The 26,562-nt window shown below is 39.7% G+C and overlaps 3 protein-coding genes across 14 annotated transcripts in view; 1 reads left to right on the top strand and 2 right to left on the bottom strand.

The window, feature by feature from the left end:
- Positions 1 to 16,157, top strand: part of RANBP9 (RAN binding protein 9) — a 95,642-nt gene extending 79,485 nt beyond the window's left edge. The window contains exons 11-14 of the mRNA XM_030817316.1: positions 2,159 to 2,280; positions 4,114 to 4,265; positions 11,914 to 12,025; positions 15,163 to 16,157. Of these exons, the coding sequence (XP_030673176.1) occupies positions 2,159 to 2,280; positions 4,114 to 4,265; positions 11,914 to 12,025; positions 15,163 to 15,293 (517 nt within the window). The 3' untranslated portion in view covers positions 15,294 to 16,157. The remainder of the gene's footprint in view (positions 1 to 2,158; positions 2,281 to 4,113; positions 4,266 to 11,913; positions 12,026 to 15,162) is intronic.
- NOL7 (nucleolar protein 7) lies at positions 15,988 to 25,148 on the bottom strand. The gene is made up of 8 exons (XM_030817330.1): positions 21,433 to 25,148; positions 21,285 to 21,345; positions 20,775 to 20,833; positions 19,499 to 19,530; positions 19,161 to 19,242; positions 17,334 to 17,455; positions 17,178 to 17,255; positions 15,988 to 16,908 (listed from the first exon to the last, which is right to left on the bottom strand). Exons 1-8 carry the CDS (start codon positions 21,696 to 21,698, stop codon positions 16,835 to 16,837), a joined length of 774 nt encoding a protein of 257 aa, XP_030673190.1. The 5' UTR covers positions 21,699 to 25,148; the 3' UTR covers positions 15,988 to 16,834.
- The window catches only part of SIRT5 (sirtuin 5), a 41,306-nt gene continuing 39,474 nt past the window's right edge, over positions 24,731 to 26,562 (bottom strand). For 6 of the 12 annotated variants that reach the window (XM_030817328.1, XM_030817322.1, XM_030817326.1 and 3 more), the window contains one exon: positions 24,859 to 25,239. In XM_030817328.1, the coding sequence (XP_030673188.1) occupies positions 25,164 to 25,239 (76 nt within the window). In that variant the 3' untranslated portion in view covers positions 24,859 to 25,163. Of the gene's footprint in view, positions 25,240 to 26,562 lie in introns of all 12 variants that reach the window. The other 6 variants (XM_030817319.1, XM_030817317.1, XM_030817321.1 and 3 more) reach the window with 2 other exon arrangements.

Raw genomic sequence — 26,562 nt, 5'->3', positions numbered from 1 at the left:
CGTCTTTCACAGCAGAGATGATATATTGGAAAATATAAAATCAAAATGTTACAGTTTAAAAATAGATGGAAATTTAAAAAGTTAAGTACTTCATCATGCTTTATAATAAATGCATTGGGACTTTATCATTGATCAAGGCTTCTGCCAATGTTTGAGGGTAAGATTGCAGTCAGTTTGTGAGTTTTTCTCTTAAATACTATCCCCACAGCAGGAAGTTGCTAAACAGATCTATTATTACCTGAGTTCAGGGAAGCAAGCTACGGAAGGGTCTGATGACGCAACATCCTCCTTTGTCTGCAGTATAAAAGGGAAAGAAAGTAAACTTTTGAACTGTCTTAAACTTTAAGTTATTTTGTAGTTGGTAATGGCTTTCCTTACTGTGAAGTAAGCAAAGATGTTATTAACTATTTAAACCATTTTACAGATGTAGAGCGGAATATCAGAAAAGTAAATGACCTTTTTTTTTTTCTTAAGGTCAATTATTAGTAGCTAGTAAGTTGCAGAGCTGAGGCTGCTTTTCAGGATTTGACTTGCAAACTTGTGCTTTTTCCCTGATACCGCCCACCATTTGAAATGCTCTTCTTCCTACCCTCCCTCACCTCCAGTATAACTTCTGTCCAGGCTGAGAAAATTCAAGTTCAGATGTCAGTTCTTCCGGGACGTTTTCCTTGATTTACATCCAATCAAATGTGTCATGTTTTGTGATTAACTTTCATCATAGTATTGATCATAATTACTCTGTAATATAATAACTTAATTAGCTTTTTATAGGTTGTTTGCCACAGGAAGGCAGAGGCTGTTTCATAATATCCTTAGCACCTAACTGGGATCATACCTCAGAGGCTCTTAAATGTGTGTTAAATGAATGAGTTCCTTTCAAATACTAAACTGAGTTATCAAAAAAAAAGTTTAGTACTTTTTAAAAGGCCACTGAAAGCTGTGATGGTAAGGATTTTCTTATTTTTAAAGTTTGCTTTTTCTTATCAATTTTTGAAGTCTGTTAAGATTATAAAGAAGCTTTCCTGGTTGAGTCTGCTCTGGAGTCCTAGGGCCATATCCCCCTTTCCCCCTAGATCTCTTGTGTTTTTTTACCTTAACAATTTTACTAACAGGAGTGTATGCATGCACACACACCCCCAAGGTGTTAGAATTTGTTACCTCTGGTGGTATTACGCACAGTGGTTTTTGCTCATCTGTATTTTTTTTTCTACAAATGAATATATATTGCTTTTGTAATGAGAAATGTCATTTTTATCTAAGCATTACCTAAAATTTCATTGAGTGTTTACTTCTAGATTGTATAATTATTACCTAGACCTTCATAGGATAAATCCTAAAGATTAGATATTTATTGTTGCTTGTAAGAGTGCGGATGGTTCTGAAGGACATACATTGACAGCTTAAATATGTGCAAATATAGTTATTGGCAGATAGATATTCATTGAGTGGAATGAGTGAAAACTGGAAACTATCCAGGACATCAGTTTAAAAATTAAGATTCAGCAATACTTTAGCCAGTAAGATAGCCTGTGAGAGAGAAACAGTGTCATGTGGTGAAAAGGGATGAGAGAATGAAGCTCAGTTGTTCTTTAAGTTATCAGTTACCCTTGAAAGATGTATATTTTTAAGTAGTGAGGACAAATGCCAGAATGCCGACTATTTAAAAACAGTCTAGGAGTGGATTGAGTATGAGGTCCGGAACGAGGTGAAGTGGGTTCCGGGAGTGAGATGTATTTGTTTTGAGAGTGAGGTTTTCCCCTTACATACTGGAAATCAATGCTGGGGGTAGGGGGAGAGGGCTGGCTGGGGAGTTGGTGGGGCAGCAGTTGATTAACGAAGACGTACAGATCTGAGTTTGAAAAATAATAGGATTGTATGGAAGTGTGATTTCTCCATATTGATGTAAAGTCATAAAACCACTACATTTTAGCATATGTACTTTTTTTCCTCCCTGATCTCCAGGGGTACAAATTTGTTAAAAGTCAGCGACATGTTTGGCTTTGAATACATTCAAGATTTAATTAAATACCTTTTTTGCAGATTTCTATTGCCTTATGAAGTTAGTTTATTCGTAGGCTATGTAGTTCAGTAGTGATTTATTTTAAACTAAGCTGCAAGTATGATATTTCTAAAATTAGGTTTGTTTTTTCGTTTTCAGTAATGATGTAGACATGGAAACAGATCACTACTCCAATGGAGTTGGAGAAACTTCATCCAATGGTTTCCTAAATGGTAGCTCTAAACATGACCACGAAATGGAAGATTGTGACACCGAAATGGGTCTGCAGTGATATTTCTTACATTTTTAATAAAAAATGATGGCTACAAGGTTGTTTTTACTTGTACTGATTCACAGCTGATGAGCATAAACCAGATTTAAAGATGTATGTGCCATAGGACTTGACAGTAATGCATAGCAACTTAAACTCTTGTTGGAGTGGGCTGCTAGAGAGAGTTACCTTTCAGCTACAGGCAGTGTTTCTTGCTGAATTGCTTAGGCTCAGGTTTAGCGCTGTCACTGATGCAGCAGTACTGACTTACTGTTGTTGAGCCTCTAGGCTATTTTAGGTTGGAGATGATAAAACTTCTTATATTTATGTCAGTATAGTCAGTAAAGCCAAATGGGTAGATGATTTTACAAATTCTAATCAGTATTTCTTAAATGGGTTTAATGTAAACGTGTGTGCTATGCATAGTACTATCCCTGGTATATAGTAAGTACTTGAGTATGACCTCCCTCACCAAAAAAAACCCCCATCAGCAACAACAAAATTATGTGGCTCCAAGACACATTAGCATGCATGATTTTATTCTGTAGACAACTTACATAGTAAATTGCCTGTCCCATCAGCAAACTATCCCATCAAATGGAGAGTGAAAATTTATTTGTTGGAATAAATTTTTTCATTTATTTGTTGGAATAAATTTTTTCATTTATTTGTTGGAATTCCATGGCAATGTTAGAGTTCTTATTATTTTGAGATTGAGTGGTATTACTAAAATTGTTTTTTAAAAAGAAATGCAGCTTTGTTTTACTCCTCAGTATCAGCCACCTCAGTTTCTGAAGAGTAATTTAAGTACAGTGATAAAGAGCAGGAGTTCTAGAGCCAGATTACATAGATTTGATTTCTGCAACTGCCACTTACTAGCTGTGTGACCTTGGAAAATTTACTTAACTGCTCTGTGTCTCAGTTTCTTCATCTGTAAAATGGGTATAATGACCGTATAAGTTATTGTGAAAGTAAATGAATAATCCAAAAAGCTAATAGCACAAAGTGCTTGGGAAATACTAACCATCATCATCATCGTTACCTTCTTTATTATTAATGATTTATAAGTACTTTATACAGTGAAATTATTTTATCAATCAAGATATATAAAATTATTTTCTTGGCTGGGCACGGTGGCTCACGCCTGTAATCCCAGCACTTTGGGAGGCCGAGGCGGGCGGATCACAAGGTCAGGAGTTTGAGACCAGCCTGACCAGTATGGTAAAACCCCATCTCTACTAAAAATACAAAAATTAGCCAGGCATGGTGGCACGTGCCTGTAATCCCAGCTACTCAGGAGGCTGAGGCAGGAGAATTGCTTGAACCTGGGAGGCGGAGGTTCCAGTGAGCTGAGATCACACCACTGCACTCCAGCTTGGGTGACAGAGTGAGACTCCATCCAAAAAAAATACCTATATATTATTTTCTCAAAGTGGTATTTTTCTAAAAGTAGTGCATTTAATCTTTTCAATTAGTATAATATGCTGTCTTCTGTATTTTTATTGTAGTCGTTTAGCTTTTCTTAGCTTTCAGGAACATTTTATTACATCTCTACTACGTCAGTTAAGGCAGCCTGAGTGGTATTATTAAGAGTTAGACCCTCTAACACTGAAAGGTTGTCCCCTCTTAACTGCATGCTGATCCTAGACTCTTGAGAGCTAAATAAAGTATATCTTTTAGCTGCAGTTTCCTATTAAAAATGAATTTCTAACAATTTACATATTTAGATGAAATATTAGGGAATAGTTACTAAATGTACAAAATGTTATAAGAAATGTATATTCGTGTCCTCATTATACTCCATTCCATAAGGTAGTAAAATACTTGTCTGCTTTTCTTACAGAAGTTGATTCAAGTCAGTTGAGACGCCAGTTGTGTGGAGGAAGTCAGGCCGCCATAGAAAGAATGATCCACTTCGGACGAGAGCTGCAAGCGATGAGTGAACAGCTAAGGAGAGACTGTGGCAAGAATACTGCAAATAAAAAAATGTTGAAGGTGAATATATTTTTTCTTGAAAAATTATAAATATGTCAGAGGAACTAAAATGTAGTTTTGTGAAACACTGAGCAGTGTGCCAGAAATTCTTGTTAGGGAACTTGGACCTGACCTTCCCCCTGGCTCCTTGCCCATTTGGGAGTGGAAATGTTTGATGAAGTTAGGCAGTTCTGATCTACTGGAAAGAGCATTGGAGTAAAGCAAAAAAAAGGATTAAATCCCAGTACTAGTGCTTATCAACATTGTTGTCCTCGTTAACTTAGTTCCTTAGTTTTATTTTCTCAGCTGTAAAATCAGCAGTTACTAGGAGAAATGTGGGTGAGCAGATAAAACTATAAGTCTGAGATTTTATTTTAGTAACTATTGTTCAGGGTTTAGCAATTTGGACGTATAACACATGGCTCTCATTTTGATGGGAATTAGTGAAGAGTTGGGTCACTTTTCGTGGCAAGAATAGTTAAAATACATTTTAAAGTCTCTTCTGGATTGTTGTCCATGAGCTGGCAGGATGGATACAATCTAATTCACCAAAGTAACCAGCTTTGTGTACCAGTTGAAGGTGGAGGGGCTGTCTCCTAACAAGTCAGCATTGCAGCTGTAGAGATGTGCAGCTCTTTAACAGTTGGTTCATTGCAAACATTTTCTTCTGAATATTGTGGAAGAAGACTGAAAAAGATGAGATGAATGCAGTGGCCTTGAGACTGATGTTTGGGTATGGTAGGAAAGGGCAAGCAAAAGATTCCTGCCGCTCTCTCTTCTTGACCTGGACTGAAAGTTAGTACAGGTTGAGTATCCCTAATCTGAAAATCTGAAATGCTCCAAAATCTGATACTTAAGAGTGCTGACATGATGCACAAGGGTATGCTCAGTGGAACATTTTGGACTTTTAGATGAGAGATGCTCAATTAGTAAATGTTTTAAAATTTGAAAAAATCTGAAATCTGAAACATAGCACAAGTGTAGGACATAACATGCTTGCCTGGCCTAGGATGGGTTATAGAGCACCTCAAGTTAAAGGCATGCAATCGTGTATTTTCCGTAGCTGAGACGGGAAGACAGGTGTATTTATCAAACTTTGTACTTCATCTACTCGATAGTATAAAAACTGCTATTTCTAGTGGTTACCCTGAGCTATCAAAAAAAGTTAAATTATTTTTATGCTAGATAAAAAATAATTGGTAATTGAAACAAGTTTAATTTAAAATGTCAAATCAGGCCAGGCACGGTGGCTCAAACCTGTAATCCCAGTGCTTTGGGAGGCCGAGGCGGGCGTATCACGAGGTTACGAGATTGAGACCATCCTGGCTAACATGGTGAAACCCCATCTCTACTAAAAATACAAACAAGCAGCTGGGCATGGTGACGGGCGCCTGTAGTCCCAGCTACTCAGTAGGCTGAGGCAGGAGAATGGCGTGAACCCGGGAGGCGGAGCTTGCAGTAAGCCAGGATTGCGCCACTGCACTCCAGCCTGCATGACAGAGCAAGACTCCATCTCAAAAAAAAAAAAAAAAGTCAAATCAGACATTAATATATCTGGAAAATGACTGTCCACATTTGCCTTAGAAGATTAAGATTACCATGAAGTCAGACTGTCTTTTAACTCCTCTTTTTCATTTTTATTTATTTTTTATTTTTAAACTTTGTAGAGATGAGGTCTCACTGTGTTGCCAAGGCTGGTCTTGAACTCCGGGACTCAAGCAATCCTCCTGCCTTGGCCTCTGAAAGTGCTGGGATTATAGGCATGAGCCATCATGCCCAGCTTAACTCTTCCCCTTTTAAATATTTATCTTAATGACTATGCCTCCAGTGTGTAGCACTAAGGTAGTCAATCTATGTTTATTAAATTGAAGTAGAATTCATTTGAAAAGTATAATAGATTTTTCCTCATTGGGGATTTTCATTACTATGCAACTTTGTAGAAATTTTTCTGGTACTAGGAGTGCCAAGAAGAAACTTAACATTTAGGCTCTTTATTAAGTTATTTTAGGTGTCTAAAATTATCCTTTTGGAAACTGAGTACTTCTTTGGTAGGTACTGAGGATGTTTTAGGGCAGTTGTTTTCAACATACTTGGTGTCTGAATCCTTTAAAAATTATTAAGGGGCCGGGCACGGTGGCTCACGCCTGTAATCCCAGCACTTTGGGAGGCCGAGGCTGGTGGATCACCTGAGGTCGGGAGTTTGAGACCAGCCTGACCAACATGGAGAAACCCCTTCTCTACTAAAAATACAAAAAATTAGCCGGGCGTGATGGCGCATGCTTGTAATCCCAGCTCCTTGGGAGGCTGAGGCAGGAGAATCACTTGAACCCAGGAGTTCAGGTTCAGCCTGTGCAACATAGTGAGACCTCGTCTCTTAAAAAAAAGAAAAATGAGAAGAGTGGCATTGCTTTATATTTTTTGTAAGTCTCTTTAATGCTTGGTTTAATAGGTGAGCTGTATTCACATACAGACCAGACTATCTTTAGTCTGTTGTGATATCACACGTCATGTGCCTCTGGAAAATTCCACTGTATAGTCATGAGGAAGTGAAAGAGAAAAGGGCAAGGAACATCTTAGTACTATTATAAAAATAATTTTGCCTTCACAGACCCCCTGAAAGTTTCTTGGACCCAGGTGTCCCTGAATCATACTTTGAGTACTGTTGTTTTAGGGCATATGCTAATTGAACAGGATGAAGTACCTTTGAAAATTTAAGATTATACTCCATTAGCTTACTTTGTGTTTGATTCTTATTTACATGAAGCTCAGAAGATGGCATTATATGGCCAATTCCCAAAGATATTCCTTTGTTATATACTGAATTGTGTGAAGATGTATCATCTTCATCTAAAGAGTATAGATGTCTTTGATTTTGCACCTCTAACTTCTAAGCAAATGCCAGCTACTTTCAGAGACTTTCTTAATACTCTGAGCTGCTTCCATCTCGTTTCCCAAACTTATCTTGATCTAGATAGGGATAAGGTGAGTAACTGACCCAACTTATAAGTAGCCAAAGAACAAGGCCGGATGATTTGAGGGCAACATGAAGAGAAAAGAGGTTTAGAAATCATTCCACTTCTTTTTGTTACTTCAGTTCACTTGTAATTGTAGCATTTTTTAAAAATCTTGTTTTTAGGTTTGCATAAACGTTGAGTCATGTGACTCAGAAGTTCATGCAAATCCAAACACACACACACACACACACACACACACACACACACACACGAGAGAGAGAGAGAGAGAGACAGACATGAGAGAGAGAGAGAGATTGAGAGATTTGATTAATGTTGAAAGTCAGGTGGCGCACTGTTTCTCTTGACCTTTTTCCTTTTAGTTTTTTCAGTCTTCTCTCCTCTTTTCCTGTTGTCTTTGTTGCTTATCTGCCTGCGTCTTCCAGTGGCTCCCAAGAGAACTCTTGGATTGTTTGTTGAGCAGCTGTTTATTGAATTTTTGCAGTGTGGAGAGGCATTGTTGTAGGGACTGTGGAAAGTCCAGTATGAATGAACAGCCCCAGCCTGCAAGGAACCTTTAGTAACCGAAGTAGCAATAGAACCATTTAGAGTCATCCTATTTAGAAAGTGCTCCAGATTCTAAACCAAATATGAGTACAGTTTGAAAATCCACCGGTATCACAGCTCCCACCATGCTTATGAATATGGGCACAAGGGGCTTCCTGGTGACTTGTGAGTACCCTGCAGGACCAAGCCTTGGTGTCAAATTCTATTTGCATTTATATTAGCCAGATTCAGCTACATGCCCTTACCCAATAAAAAGGGTGGGTGAGTGTCACATTTCCCTCAGAAGTTATTCCACTGAGGTAATGTTTTTTGCTTTAAAATAACCCATAATGCTACATATTTCAGGTATTTTTCAGTTTTGTGCCTTAACTCCCATGTGCATGTATCTTAACTAGCTAATAACCATAGTGACACTATTTTGTATTCTCTTGTAATTGTCATAAGAATTTATTTCCTCCCAGTTTCTATGCATTATTTCCAATTATTTTTAAATGGCTACACGAGGCTGGGTGTGTTGGCCCACACCTGTAATCCCAACACTTTGGGAGGCTGAGGCAGGAGGATTGCTTGAGACGAGGAGTTCGAGACCAGCCTGGGCAACAAAGTGAGATCCGATCTCTACAAAAAATTTAAAAATTAGCTGGGCGTGGTGGCTCGTGCCTGTGGTCCCAGCTACTCAGGAGGCTGAGGCAGGAGGATTGCTTGAGCCCAGAAGTTCGAGGCTGCAGTGAGCTGTGATTGCACCACTGCACTCCAGCCTGGGTGACATAGCACAAGACCCCGTCTCAAAAAAACAAAAAAGCTCCATGATATTTTATTGTTGCTGTATAGGTTTACTTCAACATTGCTCTGTTGTTGGATTTTTCCATTTGCTTTTATGTCAGATGCTTTAGTGACATCTTTATACATGTATCTTTGTTTCTTAAAATTACTCCACTGAGATAAAGTTCTAGAAGTAGAACTGAGTCAAAGAATATGAACATTATTGTGGTTCTCACTACATGTTGCTATACTGGTTTTCACAAACCCTTTACCAACTTCTACCAGCAGTAAAGAAAGAATGTACCATGGCACTACTATATTAATGCTACTTTAGTGGGTTTAACATATGTTAGTATCTTAAAATTGCGTATTTGCATTTCTTTGGTTATCACCACCAGTTAACTTTTACAGCAGGCTTTAAACCATTAGTATTGTTTTGCCAGTTTCATTCATTTTCCTTTGTGAAGAAAGAATAAAGTCCTAGATGTTTACGACTGGGAGTTTGATGGTATAAACCACTTTTTATTTTTAAGGCTCCGTTAGTTTTGTTGCTTACAGCTTCACTCTACTTCCAAGCCATGCTTTATAGTGTTGTTGTGTGATCCTCCTAAAATTAAGTCTAATCCATATTGGTTTCCTTCATTGAAAACCTTATTTCCTTATTGGAAAAACTTCAAGCTTTTTAGTATGGTTTTTGGGGTATTTTAGCATCTAACTCCTACCCGTGTTTCCAACCATGCTTTTTTCTCCTCTCAGCCTCACTTTGCATGTATTAAGTCAATAGTAATGTACTGTGTGCTATTTATTTATATGTAAGCCTTCCCTTGAAGCAGTGACTAGGTCCTGGTCATCACTGTGTCCTCTGTATCTGGCAGCTGTATTCAGTAAACATATGTTGAATTGTACTGAAAATGAAAGACCAGAGAAAAAATTTAGACGTTTTTTCTTAACATTTAGATGGGTAACTAAAAGAATCTGCATCTTACTATTCACTGCCTCAGTTTGCTTCTCTAGATGACAGACATGATATCAACCTTAGATGATTATTGTAAGGATTAAATAGATGATCCATATTAGTGCTTAAAACACTTCTTCACACAATGTTAGTGCACAATACATTGTTGTCATTTTAAAGAACTTTTTCTCTGAGTTTTAAAACACTACAGTGTAGTATTTTTTTTTTTCCTTTAAGTTCCAGGGTACATGTGCAGGATGTTCAGGTTTGTTACATAGGTAAACATGTGCCATGGTGGTTTGCTGCACTAGACAGTGTAGTCTTAATTTAAGATTTGGGACTGTGACATTTCACATTTTCGGTGGTATGTTAGGATGTAGGCTATGAATATAGTTTTGTACTTGAAGTTTTTGTTTACCAAGTATTCCTTGGAAAAATTCTTCAGTATTTCTTTTTAAATTTATCTGTACTATGGGTATGGTACCCTCATCAGATGGTTGTGGGGTAAATTAAGTCTTGAGCAAAGCTCAGTCCTTAAAAATAACGTGATTTTTTTTTTCTTTCTTTTTTTTGGAGATGGAGTCTCTCTCTGTCGTCCAGGCTGGAGTGCAGTGGTGTGATCTTGGCTCACTGCAACCTCCGCCTCCTGGGTTCAGATGATTCTCCTGCCTCAGCCTCCCGAGTAGCTGGGATTAGAGGCATGCGCCACCATGCCCGACTAATTTTTGTATTTTTGTATTTTTAGTAGAGATGGGGTTTCACCATGTTGGCCAGGTTGGTCTTGAACTCCTGGCCTCAAATGATCCGCCCGCCTCTGCTTCCCAAAGTGCTGGGATTACAAGTCTGAGCCACCACACCTGGCCAAAAACAAAATAATATGTTTGATTTGAGTTAGCTTTACAAGATAAAGGGTCATATATTCTTTCCATGGGTTGGGAAGTGTGGGTTGGGTTAGGGGCGGGAAGTAGAACCACGTAGCTTTGTGGGATGCATAAAACATCTTCAGTGCTGGAAGAAGCAGGTCTTGCTCTCAACGGGCATATGAATTATCTTCCTGTACGAAGCACCTGAGTAGCTTCAGGGGATTCAAAAAAATAAGTAATTTTTATCTTCAAAGAACTTTTATTGTAATTGGAGCAGAAAACTACCCAGATGAAATATTCAGCAATATAAAACAATGGAGGAGCCATGTGTGTTTGCGTAGAGGCACGTGTATTCCATGCCTTGTGGTCTCAGACTGACTTCACAGCATTTCTTCATGGGTTATTCTTCTCTAAATCCACAATATTAGAGGCTCATTTGGATGAGAAAGGGGCAAGAGTACAGTTGATCAGAAGCCTCTCCCCCACCTCTGCTTTCATAACACTAGTAAGATATCTAGAGAAATGATGGAAAATGGGTGTGGAATCTGATTTTTTGAGCAGCTGAACCTAGGAGATGGTGCTCTTTAGGAATTTCAGTAGTCAGTATTTTGAAAGTGTTATGTTCCTGAACTCACAAATTAACAGTTTCTGCAGCAACTCTCCATGTCTGCCTTCCAAATTGGGAAGAGTGTTCTGAATTTCTCTTTTTATATTTGTATAATATTGCTCTGGATTAGGGTATTGACTTGGCATAATAGTAAGACGTCATTTATTGAAAGATTAGAATGAACTGATACTGCTAATTTCATTTAGTCCTCATACAAATCTAGGTAATAGGGCCTCTTATAGTCCCCATTATGCAGATAAGGAAACTGGCACTTAGATTGTCACTTGCCAAAGGCTACACAGCCAGTTAGTGGTGGAGCTTGGACTTGAAGCCAGTATCTGAAACCACCATTAGTATGTGCCTCCCATAGAAAGAAGACAAAAAATATAAAGTAGTTGTTTGAAAAGAAGACTGTCAGTCATTTTAAGTTTTGAAGAGGTGTGGCTTGAGAGTAGTTGGAAATACTGAATGCATAAAACAGGTCCTGAAGGGCAGCCTGTTTTTTTCATAACTGAATTTGAGAAGAAGACACCCAGTGAGATGTATCCAGTTCCTAAATCTGTTGAAAAAAGGAAATGCAGGCAGGCCCTGTCCTCTGACTGTCACATTCATATCAGTAGTAATAAATTGTGAAGTAAAACATCTGAATGTTTTGCCTTCCACTCTCCCTACACCAATACTAGTTCATTCCTTTGAAATTCTTTTTTTTTTTTTTCCTGTTTTGTGTTTAGGGATGGGAGGAAGATGAATGAGAATGGCTGTCCACAGGAAAAATGAAAATAGGCTTTGCTACATAATTTAATTGTTCAAAAATGTAGAGCGTCCCAGTGCTAGGAGTAAATGGGTTTAAAGTTTACATTAGTCTAGTGCCTGGAAGCCATATTTTACCTCTCAACTTGGAAACATTTGTGAGCATAATAGTTGAACTATTTGAATTAAAACCAAATCGGTGTGTTTTCAACAGGATGCATTCAGTTTACTAGCATATTCAGATCCCTGGAACAGCCCAGTTGGAAATCAGCTTGACCCGATTCAGAGAGAACCTGTGTGCTCAGCTCTTAACAGTGCAATATTAGGTAAGTAAAGCCAAATAAGGCACAATTTCAACTAGAGTCTCTGAAAATTTGAGCGTGTTCGTACTGGCATTTGCACTTCGGTAAAATCATCAGGAAAATGTCTTCTATATTTTTAAAATATTAAAGTACCTAAAATATAGAAACCCTCTCCTTTAATTCCAGATTCAAATGGATTTAAATAGAATAAAAACAGTAAGATGGGGTACAGCTTGGGATGTTTGGGAAATAGAAGTTTTTGTGTGCATGTATGTAAGCATTTCTGGTAGCCACGAATGTCTACTTCTTTCATTAGAATGAGAGATTTGGTGGTCCTTGCGTATAATTCAAAATACAACCCTATCAGAGACATTCCTTACAGCCCTCTTTAGTGAAAGGCATTTTCTGCTACTGATTTCTAGGCTAGGAATTGGGTGGCATTCTCTAGTTCGGCTGCTGTAGAAGGAATCGGAGAATGTTAAGAACATAGATTAATAATTGTCACAGGAGTTAGGCTAGAAGGGAACAGGGTACATTTGAAGAAAATCAAGAGGTCAAGAAAGGTTTTGATGGACAGAATAAGAATGGAAATAAGGGAGTGAAGAGCCTGAATATCGGAGAAGCTCAAACTGATCCAGTAGAGGGCAGGATTCCTAGCTGGTGCTCCGCTGTTACCTTGCTCCCCACCATTTTGCTTGAGCTATTTGCAATGGGTAGCGGCAGCCTAAGCCACCGGTATCACAGCTCCCACCACGCTTATGAATATGGGCACAAGGGGCTTCCTGGTGACTTGTGAGTACCCTGCAGGGACCAAGCCTTGATGTCAAATTCTATTTGCATTTATATTAGCCAGATTCAACTACATGTCCTTACCGTGAGGAAGAGAAAAGCAATTTAAAAGGTGAGGCTTAGCCAGGGGTGAGCATGAAGTGCGAAACTCTCATTCGATGTTCGTTTGGTTGCCATTCCTATGAGCAACTCACTGTAGCGTGTATGATTATAGTATTTATATACTGAACAAGTACTTTTTATATGAATTGTGTAACTGCACATATTGTGCATTTCTATGTACATGTGGTAGGGTCGATTGTTCACATAAAACAAGTTTGAGTTGTGGGCAATTCTCATCAAAGGTAATTTATATAAAGAGTGAGTCTTCATTTGACTTTAGAGTCTAATTCCCAGGTAATTGGGACTCCAGTCTAGTTTAGAAGTCTGTACTGTGCTGTTTGGCCCTGCAACGTTCAGGGACTTTTAGTCACATATTTCAGACTATTTTAGGAAGATGAGAGGGCAGTGCCACAAAAAGTAGATTAAAGAGTAGTTTAGATAGGGAGACTTGCAATGAGGGCCGGGACTTTTATGGCAAGAATGTAAAGGAAGCAATGAAAAGCATTTGTATTTGAGCGCTCAGTCTGTTTCTTTGCTCTTAGAAAATTTATTAATTTGTTAAGGACCAATGCTGAAGTTTGGGAATAGGAGTAGTGTCCTTAGTGTTGTAGTTCTCCAAAATTTAGGATTTGTACATAAATGTGAGTTTTCTTTGGTTAATGTGTTACATTTTCATTGGTTCTACAAAATTCATTTAGACCCATTGGTAAAAGTAACTCAGTAACAATGCTGGAATTGTAAGGAAAATTATGGTTTACTATAATTGTCTTTTTGAAGTTATATTGTAGGTAATCATTAAAACCTAATTACTAGATGATACTAATCTTTAAAGTGACCAGTTTTCTTATAACAATTGAATTTCTTGAGTTCAAGGGAATTTGTTGAGCAGCATTATCTATAGACACATGTACTCTTACATATTGTGCTATATTATGTAGGTTCAGCCATAAATAGTGCTTAATCTTATTAATACAAATATATGCGATTCCTGTAAAATTAATGACACAATTACTAAATTGCTATAGATGGGCATGTATGTGTTTATAAATACCATGCTATATTATATAGGTACATCTATATATAGTGTTATGAAAATTTCATATATCCAAAAAAGTTAAAGATGCATCACCAGATGCTTCCTTTGGCCAAAATAAAATTTAAAAAAATTCCCTGTAGATGCTTGCCTTTGAGCACAGTCTTCCCTGTGAACCCTCAAGACACCATACTTTCTCATCAATCTACGTGGCTTTTTTGCACACTTTTTTTCTTAATCCTGTTTTTGTTTTCTACCTTTAAGTCCTGAATTTGCTTCTTTTTGATATTGTGCTTTTTTCCCTTTTGGAAATTTCCTCTTCTTTCTCCCACCATCAAATTGCATCCTCTGAACCAAGAATGGAGTTAAACCATATGAAGCCTTTCTAGCCACGTGTCACTGTTTTTGCCCTTTGTTGTCAACTGTGCCTATAAAGAACTGATTAGTAATTTTATTGATTAGTTTGGGCATTGCCTTCTCATAAAGAGAAATTACCAGCTTCTGAGTCTGGCCACTTTTACCATTAGTTCATTTTTTTTCATCTCTGGCAAGAAACAAATTTTGGTAATTATTGCATTTGTACTACAAATGTCTGACAAAGAAACTTATAATATGCAGGACCCTGAAAACTTATTGGCATTTTTAAAAAATGTCTGAACTGTCCATTTTAAATTAGCACCTCCAAAACTGCGGGGTGGCTCTGCTGTATGTTCTCTCACTGTCACCACTAACACCTGCTCCCCACCAGCCCAAATAACATTACCTATATATGCCTTGGAGATGGCTAGGCAGCCTCAGTTTGGTCCTATCCACAGAGGTGGAAGAACCCATCAGTAGAAACTTGTAATGAAAACCTGGTGCCTTTTTTAGTTTTAGTTAGTATCAACTGACTTTGATCAACCAGAAGGGAAATAATGCCTTACCCTCCACTCCAAATATCAGATAAAAAGTTGTACCTTTCCCATCATAGTTAATATGGAAATAAGTATTTAAGTTATCTGATACTTTAAAAGTCTGATTCTGCAGGAGTTTCTCTTATAGTTGAATACACAATACCCACACTACCTTGTCAGAATATTATGTCCAAGGTGTCTATCTTTTGCGTAGAAACCTTCATTTGCTGATACTTCAGAGTGGTATGGGAGTGGTAGTTTTTAAAGTCATGCAGTATTCTCCTGATTGAAATGTTTTTTAAAATGTCTTGCTAATTGCTGTTTTCATTTTTATTCTTCCTCAGAAACCCACAATCTGCCAAAGCAACCTCCACTTGCCCTAGCAATGGGACAGGCCACACAATGTCTAGGACTGATGGCTCGATCAGGAATTGGATCCTGCGCATTTGCCACAGTGGAAGACTACCTACATTAGCTATGCATTTCAAGAGCTCACACTTATATTGTGGCATATAGTCAACATGGAAGTAGACCAGCTCTGCTGATTTGAAATTTAGATTTTTTAAATTATGTACTGGGGACAGGTTTTTGTCGCTTTACATTGCTTCCTAGTTTACAGCATGATGCAAATGATTTTCTAACTTAGTGTTAGGAGAAATTATTTTCCATCTTTAACCTCTTAGTTGTCTAAGAGTTAAATATTACTGAATTTCAGACGTTCAAATTGATCATCACAAATCCTTTAAAACAATTACCTAAAAGAAACCAAAAATCCTGCCTTCTTTGTGGGGGAGGGGGGAGAGAGGGGAAGGAAATGGAACAAGTTGTGTTTGTGTTAGCATGTGGGTGATGTAAACTTCAAATTGGGAGATGTTCCGACCCCCACTCCCATACAAGCATTCAATCAGTGTAACTTGCAAAATGCATAAACATCCGACAGTTTGAATTTATAGTGTTGATGGAAGAAATCATTTTTAATGTGTACTGTAAAACTTGAAATACTCAGGAGCTGAGTGAATATGTTTGTTGCTACTTACAATCCCGACCTGTTAGTCCCAGTAGTTTTGTTTTAACATGGTCTTTTTCAACTTTGTTTCCTGTTTAACTACAGATGACTTCTGTTGTAGACTCACAAGTTTAACTGTTGTATTATAACAGTATTACATGTCAACGGTGTGGTTATGACCTTTATTTATATAAAAACCAAATATTTAGTCAATTTACCGTGTCTTAATTTAATCTTTGTACACCTTCCATTTTTAAGTGCTTAAATGAGTACTATATTGCAATAAAATGTAGTGATATAATTAACCAGCCATTAAAAATTTACTTCTACAGATACAGTGTCAATTGAGTTTATATATTAGGTACTTTGCATACTTCTTTTTATGATTAATATGAAAATTAGAGCAATTAAAATTAATGGTTTCTACAATTAATCTGAGTTCTACAACCTAAAATTACTGCCTTCAGTTTACTGGCATCCCTGGATTAGGATTAGACCTGATATTGTAGGTGACACAGAAAGGCAACAGGAAATTAATTAACTTCATTATTTTCATATTCATAATACGGCATATGAGACTCACCAGGCAAGCAAATCCTGACTAGTTAAAAGTAAAAATTTAAAAGCTGTCAGCTATATTTTGTGCACTGAATCTTTAATAGCAAATTGTCTACGGGCTGCAGTTAGAGACTTTTCTGGAATGTCCATTTCTCCTTTTTGTCCGTGCCATTTTTGCCACCCCTCCAGCCCGGGGAGAGTAGAAGAGGTGCTGTTGCTGGTGTGGGTATGGCTTGAATTCAGTTAAATAGATGAAAAAAAGAAAACAATTCCTTCTTAAACCACTTTTTCCTCTAGGATTGCAAGGCACAATTCTACTCCAGAAGAATGAAAAGTGGTTGAGTACTTCCTCAAATAGGTTTATGGTTTTTATAATGACCCTTTAAAATGATCTATGATTTATTAGATAAATTCTATACATACAAAGTACAGATTCTTCATTTAGCATTGATTTACTTCTTAGTTTTCATCTTTCTGACCATCCACCGTCTTTTAAATCTCTTGGCATTTTGTTTTTTCTGGATTCCTAGAATACAAAGTTTTGTGCAGTAAGTATATTAGAGAAACATAATTCAAATTTTTTTTTTATAATTCTCTATATGAATGTAATTACTAAAACTGGGTGGGCTTATTATACATTAGATGTATATACATACTACACTGACCTGTTTTTCACAAGTAACTTAATATATAAAGCCATTATAAGGGGGAAAAGTAACATTATGAACTATCTCCTTCAAAAGAACATTATTCAACATATATTATTAGAGACAGGAGAATAAAGCTGGATCTTACCCCAAGCATTATTCAAAAACTGGACAGCAGCTCTTTTCACTGGTAACCTCTTGTTGGCAAGAGACAGGAACTTATTTACTAGAAAAGAAAAGTATTTATCATTTCATAGTTTTATTTGCAGTAAAAAGTGAGAAAAATAGTCCATAAAAAAATTACCAGTAGTCCTGTTGGTTCCTGGCCCATATAATGAATTATGTATGAAGGCTTGTGCTGCTTGTTGCCTTGAATCTCTCAGATCTTGGTCTTTTAGCCTTACGGCCAAGTAGCTTTTATTCTGGCTGTTGATCAGTATAAAAGGTTAAATAAGAATTATACATGCTTTTTTTTTTTTTCTTCCTGAGACGGAGTCTCACTGTCACCCAGGCTGCGCGATCTCAGCTCACTGCAATCTCTGCCTCCCAGGTACAAGCAACTTGCCTGCCTCAGCCTCCCGAATAGTGGGATTACAGGTGCCTGCCACCATGCCCAGCTAATTTTTGTATTTTCAGTAGAGACGGGGTTTCACCATGTTGGCCAAGCTGGTCTGGAACTCCTGACCTCGTGATCCACCAGCCTCAGCTTCCCAAAGTGCTGGGATTACAGGTGTGAGCCACTGTGCCCGGGCTACATGCTTGCTTTAAAATATTTTTATCATTTGTCTCATAGTGATAAACTAATTTTGTATATGCACAGATAGGATAAAACTAAATTACAGGACTACAAGAAACAGACTAACATATTTTAGTAGATAGAGCACATGGTGGTTTTTTTTTGATCAACTGAACAATCAGCATCTCAGATGTATTCAACTGAAGAACTTGTCCCTGGACTTTTGTACTAAAATATACTAAAACCAAAAGTCAAAACATAACATTAGTTAACAGGAAATTCTTCTGACACATGTAGTAAAAGAGAATTGACAGCATGATTTCCAAATCGACTGTGCCAAATAAATTTTGCCAAATGAAAAGTCCAACATACTGTGATGAATTCCTCTCATGGTCTTGCACTTTGCTTTACATTTGTTTCTATATTTGATCTTGTGGCTAAAACACCAATATGCAAGTGATCATTTGGACCACCAAGCTGTACTGAATGCAACTCAAACGAATGCCTGTGGACTTCAAGACAGATACTACAGACATCGTCCACGGTATTGGCCAAAATTCCAATAACAGCAATAGCCACTTTCTCTGTGACTTCTGTAGACGTTAAGAATAGAAGATAAAGCCATATTGTCAGGGAAAGGTTGAATTTTGTGAAAAATGGCTCCTTTTGAAGAATTGTCATGATTGACAATAGTGGTGAACACCTTTCCATTGGAATAGCTGTCTTTGCATTGGCACCATGCACCATAAGGGTTGGTGACTGGAGGAACATTCAGCAGCCAGAAAAATTACACTGCCTGTATAAGTGTAGGCTGGCAAGTTTGAAGTGCTGACAGGCTGCAGTGTATCTTGAAATAAACATCTATCTATTGGGAAAGGTGAAATGAAATTTTCTCAATAAAACCACTAAAAAAAAGTTTTTGAACTTAACCTGCAGGACCTGCAAAGACAAAGTGTTCAACTGATCTTTATTTTTTTATGAAAACCGATCTATTTTTTTGAGACAGGGTCTCACTGTTGCTCAGGCTGTAGTTCAGTGGCACGATCTTGGCTCACTGCAGCCTCGACCTCCTGGGCTCAAGTGATCCTCCCACCTTGGCCTCTGGAGTAGCACACCAGCACGCCCAGCTTACTTTTTTTATTTTGTGTAGAGACTGGGTTTTACCATGTTGCCTAGGCTGGTCTTGAAATCCTGGACTCAAGCAATCCACCTGCTTCAGCCTCCCAAAATGCTGGGATTAACAAGCGTAAGCCACGTGCCCGGACCAAAAGTGGTTTTTCCACAGAGACTCCAATCTGAAATTACTACTAATTAAAATATTTTCCCATGTTAGCCAATACTTTAACTCTCTTAAAGGTCTCCTTTACATCCCAAATGAAACAAAAGACTCATTACCTGACAGACTGTACTTTTTGTACTTTAACTTTCTTGGAGTCGTTTCCTTTTTCACAGTCTTCATTTTTCTTTTGCAAATTAACTAAAAAATAGAGTTACATTTTCTAATTAGCAATCACATAAAAATAAATCAGGAAATTTACTGGAGTTCACTTTAAGCATCCACTACACACTAATGTGGATGCAGTTTTTATTTGTATGAAATACAGGGAATAGGCCCCAGCTAACCTTGGCCAGGCCCATGCTGGCTTTCTAAGGGCCATTCATATTTGACTGGAAACACATGCAAGTGCACTTGACACTTACATGAGAAGTTATTTAAATTAGAATAGTCATACCTTCTTTCAACTTTCCTGGCGATTTCTTGATGCTAAGGGAAAAAAACAAAACCACTGAGTGGAATGGCAGATAGCAAAGGTTACTCAAAACATGTTATATTATTTCATCTGGCTTTACAAGTAAGACACCCCCTTTCGTTACCAACACCCTCAATTTCTACTCAGGAGTTCTCAGTTTGGAAAGCAACAGTCACTCCCCAGTACGCTGCCACCAACTCTCAATCATTGGAAGATCTTCACAGTTAAAATCTGAAAGCCTATTAGCAGGCTTCCAAAGCAGCAAAATGCTATGGGCAATGGAGTTCAAGTGAAACACTTAAGAACAAGTTATAAAGTATTTGAAATATGAAGTGAATGGGGGTAGGCCTGCCTCATTTCATTTGGAGAAATCACAAAGGATTAATTTAATAGTTTAGGCACAGGAGACAGGGAACAGCCTCAAGGGGGCTGTGGCCCAATGGAGAGAGAAATGTAAATGGACAGAATACAATACAGAAGCATTTGCACAGAAGAAAGGCCACACAAAAGCGGAAGTGATGGGAGGTGGGGGGGCCAAATGAGAAGGTAAAGGTGACACCTGAGCTTGGTTTTACAAGATGAAAGAGAATTTGCCACCAAATAGATTTGCTCTTATGTTTAACGTATTCAGGATCTGAGTAACTCTTTGGTAAAGTTTTTTTTACTGAAAATTTGAGAGCCACTGGCCTAAGCAAAAGGGGGCTGAATTTCTGAATTTAAAGCCTTAAGAGGAGAGAAAGAGGAAAAAAAAAATATTTAGAAGGCTAAATTTAGTAGGGTTTGACCGATTCCTAAGGACGACTATAGCTTTTCGCTTTAAACCATAAAACACCAAAGATGCTAAATGAAGTGGGGAACAGGGAGGAAGGACAGGTTGGTGGCAGGTAAGGCAAGTATGGGACAAATCGAGTTTTCAGAGCCTGTGGATTAAGCACCTGCTACCTCACTAAATGATTCAAAACACTTTTTATTCACCACCACCTACTCTGCCCTAGTACAATGACAGGCAGTGAACAAAATGTACTGAATGAACACAATGGGATCAGGAATTCAAAAGCTAGCTATGGGAATGAACAAAAATCGTAAAATAAGAAGTGGAACGTTACCTCCGTCTTTCCCACCAAATTCATATACATAGGTAGCTTTTAAATTTGGGTTCTACAATTCCTTCAGTTATATGGATTCAAATAAATGCACCAGTATATAATTCAAAGATGGGTGTATATAAGCAAGTAATAGAAAAAGATCCATTACTTACTTAGTCTGTGAAGCTGTGGTTAACTTCTCTAAAATAGTGTCTGGAAGGAGTTTTCTTTTCTTTTGGAATGAAAACGTTTAAAATTAATAAAAGTCATGTACATAGTATGTCCGGAGTTGCTTCTGAAGTTACCACTTTTAAGAATGCCCTACATCTAGGCAAAGAAATTAATTAGGCTGGAAACTGCCCCCATACCTCTAGGCTATGGGAAGACTGGGTCCACAAAACTCCATTCTCTGAAAAGACTTGAAAGCTGGAAAAGGGTGCCCACGGTATTCCAACCCTCAGGTCACTGTTATAAATTGAAAGCAGTTAAGTAATGTCCACCTGGAGCCAGTTCTCTGTGTGGAGTATCAGACAGCAAAGCAACCACTCTTTCCACCACTGTCAGAGGAAATCTTGGTGACTATTTCCCCACTCCAATATCCTACTAACCCAAATTATATCCACCATGGGAATTCTCCCTGAGCCGGGTTGTTTTAGTAAGACACCTCCTCCCTATCCTCTAACCTTCTGTTCGATGAACAGCTCCTCGCGTCGCTTCCTCTTCTCCTTCAGGAGCGTTTTATCCCTGGGAGGAAGGGTGACAAGTCAGCAAAGGGAAGAACAAGCGGGACGAGAAGGGGCGGTTCTCCCCGCCTGGCCGCGGGCTCCGAACCTGCGCACGGTCTCCCGGACTCGCCGCTCCTCTTCTCTCGCTTCCGCCTGGGCGCTGGCGAAAGTCAGCTCCTCCGGGGCCTCATCGTCAAACTCATCGTCCCCTTCCTCGTCTTCCTCCAGCGGCTCGGCGGCCGCGCCGCTGCTGGGCTGCCCGAGCAACAGCCCGTGCTCCGCCTCCTCCTCCTCCGAGGCCGGCTGGCCCTCGTCCACCATCGCCTCCGCCGACGCCGGGGTGCGAGACGCGCGCGGTCGGAGCTGCACCATGGCCCACGCAGCAATAGACCGTCTGACCTCTGACCCGGAAGCAGCTACAAATGAAGCGCAAGCGGTCTTTCATCGCCCCCTGCAGGTTCGGAGGTCCTCGGGGACGGTCGGGGTGCATGCGCGAAGTGAGGAAGGGCGTGCCCTGCGGGCAGTGGGCGTGTTTCTTTCCACGTGGCCCGCGGAGGCCGCCGTGGAGCCGGATGGACCCCACGGAAAATGCTCTGCTGGCGAAAGCAGCTGGCAATGGGGTTGGTTTCAAGGCAGGGAAGAGCAATCGCGCTGCCCTCCTCGGCTGGGATGGCGAGACAGGGCTGGCACGACTCACGCTGTCCGGTGCTCAGAAAACCGGTAACCGCGGGCCCGAGGCGCTGCTCGCCGCCGTTTTTTGGCCCTGGGTTCCGTCGAGTGGATCCAGTAAGTCACTGTTTGTGTAGATTTGGCCGCGTTCGCTCCGCACTTCGGAGGAGGTGGCGTTTCATGGGAAAAAATGCGCTCTAGCAGATGGCCGCCGTGGCCAGTCAGCCCTGCCGTCACCGACGAAGACGCGGGCCACAGACCTGGACTCTAAAGAAATCTGCACAGACGTGACCGGCGCTCTCGGCCTGCCCAGCTCCGCGGCCGCAGCGACGCCGGTTAGGATGTCGGCCCTATGGGAGCGGCGCCCTTCCTGGTGCCGGGCCCTAACCCACGACCTGGAACAGCAGCTGGCCCGTGGCAAATGCTGAGCAAATCTCCTGAAAGAATGGCTTCGCAGGTCCCTAGAGAATGCACCCGAGTTTTGTGGTATATACACATACGTACTCTTTTTTTCCAAGCATATTTTTTTTGTGATCGCCGTGTTTCTCTCCTCCCATCCATTATACAATACTAAATGATTCATCATTCTTTGAACAAATCAAACTGCTTCACACCTGCCATGCGTTTGTACCGACCCTGCTCTTCCCTCTACTGCCGCAGCCCCCCCGGCAGAAGCCTTTTTATACTTCAAAAATTCCCACCCAGGCAAATTTCAAGCCCCTTACCTCCTACCCCATCCCACTGTACCTATCTCTAATTGCGCTGGTCTGAACCCGCACAAATGTCTATGCAGTTTCTGCACTGCGTAACAGCTTATATGACAGTTGCTCCAGCCACTCTGTGAACTCCTGAGGGGAAGGGCCAGGTCTTGCTAGTCATTTTATTTCTAATGTCTATCATATGGTAGATGTTTAATAAATGCGAAGTTGAATAATTCTGTCTCACACATATATTGTATTTTTAATTCTCCTTTCATGTCTTCTGTTTTAGAAGCAGTTCCCAATTTAAAAACAACAAAACCAAATAGGAACAAAAATGATAAAACTTAAGAAAAAAAAAAAAGCTGCCGAACCTGAAGTTCAGTATGAGAGGAATCGCAAAGAACAGTTTTGAAATCCTAGGCCTTAGTCAAATAGAAATTACAAATCAAAAATATAATCAGACTCCCTGAGACACTGTGCTAACACTAGGAAAATGAATAAAGTTAACTTGGAGCAGCCCAGGAACAAACTTCTTATAAGTGCATTATGGTATTTTATGCGCAAAACTGCTTTATAAGTACTATAAGACTATTACAGGTATTACCAGTGCCCTCAGTGTCAACTCCTTGGCCCACCCATGTAAAGTGTAAATCGAGCCCTCAGGGTCCCTGACTGGTTCTCCAGCCACCCCATAGGCTATGAGCATCCCTCCTCCCCACACAAAGGACCACTGGGATTTATTAAAGGTTATGCCTTGCAATGCAGTACAACGTTTTACATGACAGTGTCTTGTTGCCTGTTTCTACAAAAGCCAAGGGTGTAACATTAAATGCAATTTTGCAAGGGGCTGAGGTGATGTGGTCCAGGTATATAATCACTTCAGGGAGCCATGTGACCTTCATACAGTGTTGATAATGGCCATGCCTCCCAGTCAGGCCTCTGACACTCGCTGGACAGCAGGCATTCCAAGGCCCCTAAGCACTGAGTTGGCTGGTAAAGGTTAAGGAAAAAGCTGTATGCTTACTACTTTACTCCAAGGTAGTAAAGTGTATGGAAGAGGTACCTGACAGAAATAACTTAAGCATCCCCTGAGAATGACCCTGTATGGTAGATGCATCTGACAGCAATAACTTAAGAAATGAGGGTTGCCACGTGGAGGTTGCTGGGGGGAGGGTGCTGAGTGAAAGTGCTATATAAACTCCATGCTTTTTATAAGTGGTTGCCGTTCTGTCTAGTCCACGGCCACTGGACCACCCTCTAAGTTTCCCCAAATAAACCCTATGTTTCCTTCACTAGCTCCAGGTCTCTTCTTTGGCCTCTTGAACCTGGTGCCATCCCTACTGAAGTTAACAGAGGTCTGGCCCAACATAAGGGCATCATTTTTCCAAGTCCCATGGAAAAAACTCCCGGCAGAGTTCAGCATCTGGGAACAGTTGGCAGGCCCCACAGGAACGATATGCTTCTGCATTTATGATGTTGAGAAGCGCTTCACTGTTGAGGCTTCCCCCGTCTAAGGGAGCCAGAGCTAAATTTTAGGCAGCTGTGTTTATCCTGGGGGTCCGCATATTTGCATATTCTCATCGTGATGTTTTACCTTGTTGGTACTGTTCTCTTCCTTCTTTGCATGAGTTCCTGTTGTGAGCTGCCCCTTGTTCACTGAGGTAATGTAGCCAGACAAGGTTAAAAAGCCCCCAGTAAGCCGAGCGCGGTGGCTCATGCCTGTAATCTCAGCACTTTGGGAGGCCGAGGTGGGCGGATCACCTGAGGTCGGGAGTTTAAGACCAGCCTGACCAACATGGAGAAACCCCGTCTCTACTAAAAATACAAAATTAGCTGGGTGTGGTGGCACATGCCTATAATCCCAGCTACTCAGGAGGCTGAGGCAGGAGAATCTCTTGAACCCGGGAAGCGGAGGTTGCTGTGAGCCGAGATCACCCCATTGCACTCCAGCCTGGGCAACAAGAGTGAAACTCTGTCTCAAAAAAAAAAGTCCCCAATAAAGCCATATCCCGTGTAACGTCTTTATACAATAAATTACCTACTGTAGGGTGTGATTTTATTTTCCACTAAAACTTGTGCAAAAATCAGAATTAAATAGTAGGGTTTTTACCCTTCGACTTCTACTTTGCCCAAATAACAAAAATATAATTGGGATAACTATATTTTTTTAGACAATAATTTACAAAATTTTTCCCTCCCATTAACCAACCATACACATCAAAGATATCTTACGTTTCAGTTCAAACCAAATAATATGAATTAACTTTCCAGTTCCGTGACTTTTGAATGTGGGTGCTCTTTGCTACTTGTAAACCCCCATCACTTATCAACAGGTTGGATTCCAGCGAGGGAATCAGAGGCTATTTTTAGATTGTTCAATATTCAGCTCACCACCCATAAGACCATTTCTCCTCTGCGTGTGGCCTAGTTCTCAGATATACTGTAATTTCTTTCTTCCCCAGGACACTTAAGAAACAGTTTCATTTTCATGACGGGCAAGGGCTTCAGGAAGAGTTGTTCCACAGGGTCCCTGGAAATGAAACCTGAAAGACAAGAAGCAAATACAGCAGTTTTGAACTACAGGTTAGCAAAATGAATGCCCTACTTCAACAAGCACTTATTTCTGAAGTAATACCCGAAGTAAAACCCAAATTCTCATAAAGATGGTATTATGAATTTTTATGCCCACTTCTTCCATCTAGTTTCTAACAACTCTAGTTATAACACTTCACTATGGGCTGGCCTCTGTGACTGTGGGAATTTTGAGAAGCAAATGTCTAGAATTTATGTGCCATAAAGAAGAATTTTATTTCAAGGCGTAAGAGATATGATTACAAAGTGTATTTTATTTTTTTTTTCAAATCCTGAGAACCTGTGCAAGTAAAGTATATTTTGGGACTGTACCGCCAAACTCACTGAAATTGTAAGTATAAAATATACGTGTGTGTCTTATACATATATGTTTTATGTGTATCTATATATATAACACGTATGTGTCTGGCATGTTATATATATACACAATACATATGTTTTGTGTGTGTATATATGTGCGTGTATATATATACATATGTGTATATATATATATATACATAAAACATTACAGCAGCATTCACAGGTAGTACTGAGGACAAGAGAAAAAAATACTCGTGTACTATTTGACCACCAGGATTTCAGCTAAGTCAATGAGCCTCTCAAACTATCTGTTGAACTTTCTGACTAGCCTCTGAGCTGTAGTTAGAAAAAAGAGAAAGAGGAAGGAGAAAAAAGAAGAAAAATCATGGACTTTTGTTTCCTCCAAGGAAAAACACTTCGGACAGGGAAAAAAAACTATGAATAAGAAGCAAAACCAGGACTTCCTCGTGCATTATTAATAAGAAAACCAGTTGAGCACAATTAAAAATGGAAAAGGCATTTCCTCAGTGCAACTCATTTATATTATTTATTCTTGATACAATACAAATCGTGACTGCCTTAGCCCTCAAATGCCGTGTTCTATCAACCGAATGCCACTTAATGGACAGCCCAGACTACATGACATCTCCAGTCTGTCTGCCCCCTGCCACATGCTGAGCACTGACTTCCAGAAAGCTCCAGGCCAGTATGTATGTGGTTATCCAGGAATTACTGCCAGGCATGGGGAGCATTTAGGGAATTCCCAGATCCTCAATTTCCACCTCTTCTCTTTCTTAAGTGATTTCAAGTGCCCCTTTCCACATTCACCCTTCTTCCGCCTTACAAAAGCAAGCTGGACCCCTCACCCATCCCGAATTTTACAATGATACCTCATCCCCGAGTGTGAAATAGAGGGAGTGTGAAACATATGGAGTGCCAAATAGAGGGACGTCTGGAATACTGGTGTAGATCTG

Source organism: Nomascus leucogenys, chromosome 8, assembly GCF_006542625.1.
Source record: "Nomascus leucogenys isolate Asia chromosome 8, Asia_NLE_v1, whole genome shotgun sequence".
Classification (NCBI taxonomy): Eukaryota; Metazoa; Chordata; class Mammalia; order Primates; family Hylobatidae; genus Nomascus; species Nomascus leucogenys.
The sequence above is the reverse complement of the archived record's forward strand: the minus strand, read 5'-3'. Positions and strand labels throughout refer to the sequence as shown.